Consider the following 2345-nt stretch of genomic DNA (forward strand, 5'->3'; position numbering starts at 1 on the left):
GCAATCCACAGATTACGTAGAGTCGATCTCTCTAATTACTAGGCCATGCCAGGCTATAAACATTGGTTAGTATTGGAACAAAATCAGGACAGTAACTTATTTTACCTCATTTAACGTTTTATGGCATTTCTTGAGAAGATTGAGAGAGTGTCAAATTTACAATGGTCATTAATTTTGAACTGTTGACCAGAGAGAAGGCAAGTGGCCTGCAGCATACTACGCCAATTCTTGACCTACCCTTTTACCAACGTATAATGGGCTTGACCATAACATTATAACACCACCACCACGAGTGAAAGAGCAAGCGTATTCGTCGCCGTGTTTCGATCCCTGCAATCCACAGATTACGTAGAGTCGAGCTCTCTAATTACTAGGCCATGCCAGGCTATAAACATTGGTTAGTATTGGAACAAAATCAGGACAGTAACTTATTTTACCTCATTTAACGTTTTATGGCATTTCTTGAGAAAGATTGTTAGGTTCTGTCATTTTTCGTTCTTCATAAATAACCTTGAAACTTTCTTGTAAATGCGTGATTCGTTAAATACTTTATAAAAACCTCATTAGAATAATTGGATAATTTCATATTACGAACTTGCTAGACTTTTAAAGAGCTTGTCTAACCTGAGTATTAAGACTAGTTTTTTATCGCCCTTATTGCTTTGTTAGACAAAATTGCCTAATTTGGAACTAATTGGCCTATTATCGACCAATTTTACTACTCTTTAAAAGCAAAATTAAAATCTTCTACTACTTCAACTAGACTATTAACATACAAACTCGGAGCTTAAACGTAAAATCTTTATCATTAATTTACGGAGAAGACAGATAATACCTTTTATTAAGGTGATTGTAAATTATCTTTGTTACTGACCTTTTTTTAACTCCAATGACAAAATGATTTATTATTTCTTTGCTGATTAGTTATCTCAAAATTGTACTAAATGCTAGTTTTTTTTCTGAAAGTAGAAAAAACATTTTTAAAATGTTTCAGTGATGTCAAACGCACATTCTACTTCTAGGCACGATATCAAGAAGGAAAGTAATTACAACACCCCCAACTCGGCTCACTTTTTTGTGTGCCTGACTGTGAACTTAAGGTTCTGTGATTCTCGTCCCCTCACGGACACAAACAAATCATTTTCCGAAGTTTTGGGCTTTAGGTGCGTTATAAGAGTAATCGTGAAATCCAACTATTTGGTCCGAGAAGAGTAGCCCAAGAATTGGTGGTGGGTGATGTTGACTAATTGCTTTCCCTCTATCACGATCTAGCATTGTCACGTGGTTAGGGCGCTCAACTCGCAATCTGAGGGTCGCGAGTTCGAATACCCACCAAACATGCTCGCCCTTTCAGCCGTGGGAGCGCTATAATGTGACGGTCAATCCCACTATTCGTTGGTAAAAAAGTAGCCCAAGAGTTGGCACTGGGTGGTGATGACTAGCTGTTTTCCTTCTAGTCTTTCTCTGCTAAATTAGGGACGACTAGCGCCGATAGCCCTCGTGTAGCTTCTTTGCACGAAATTCAAAAAACAAACAAACCCTCTATCACTTCAAAATTAGGACGATTTGCACAGGGTAGCTTTGGGCAAAATCCAAATAAACAAAAAAATAAGAATTGTAACATCCTACTTTTTCCTTATCTGTATAACATCCACTTTTTTCTCTGTGTTTGTGTTGTAATAGTTATAAACATTATAAACAGAAACATAATTCATCGAGGCAGCTTTAAAGTAATTAGTTAAATATTGCAAATCCGGAAGGTAAGCATTTTTATCCTTAGTGTTACATAATCTATGATAAATTCCGATTTATTTGGAATTTCTTTGGAACAACACAGGTACATTATGTATTGATTTTATTTTACCTCAACTGTACTTTATACCAATGTTCTCGCTAAATTGAAATAACAATACTTAAATATATAATAAACTATAAGGACTAAAATATCATTGTCTTTCGATTAATCAGTTCTGGATTATTCTGGACTTCACGCAGATATCACTTCTGTGTTTAGACTTTAGTGTTATTCAGTGTTCGATCACCGTTCAAGATCGTTCGGAAACTTACAATTATTACTTGTTTCCCTCTAGATAACCGAAGAAGTTGAACAGCAACTAAGTCATCTGCGACAGCATGGTGGGTACATAGATAATAGTATCGATAACTCTTCATTGCTTTGATAAAAGTATTGATTGAACAGACGTTTGACTGGGACGGAAGTTGATAAATAACCAATCGTTATATGAATCGCGATATGAATGGTGATAAAAGAGGAATTTAGACTTGAATGAGAATGATGAATTAAGGGCAGCTGAAGAGTTGTATTTAATGTATAACTCGAATAA

General features: G+C 35.7%; 1 protein-coding gene across 1 annotated transcript in view; it reads left to right on the forward strand.

Annotated features, from left to right (window-relative positions):
- The window catches only part of LOC106472667, a gene marked incomplete at its 3' end in the record, with an annotated part of 36599 nt that overhangs the window by 11123 nt on the left and 23131 nt on the right, over positions 1 to 2345 (forward strand). The window contains exon 2 of the mRNA XM_022401221.1: positions 2091 to 2136. Coding sequence (XP_022256929.1) covers positions 2091 to 2136 — 46 coding nt within the window. The remainder of the gene's footprint in view (positions 1 to 2090; positions 2137 to 2345) is intronic.

This window comes from Limulus polyphemus, unplaced genomic scaffold, assembly GCF_000517525.1.
Source record: "Limulus polyphemus unplaced genomic scaffold, Limulus_polyphemus-2.1.2 Scaffold5506, whole genome shotgun sequence".
In the NCBI taxonomy this organism is placed as follows: Eukaryota; Metazoa; Arthropoda; class Merostomata; order Xiphosura; family Limulidae; genus Limulus; species Limulus polyphemus.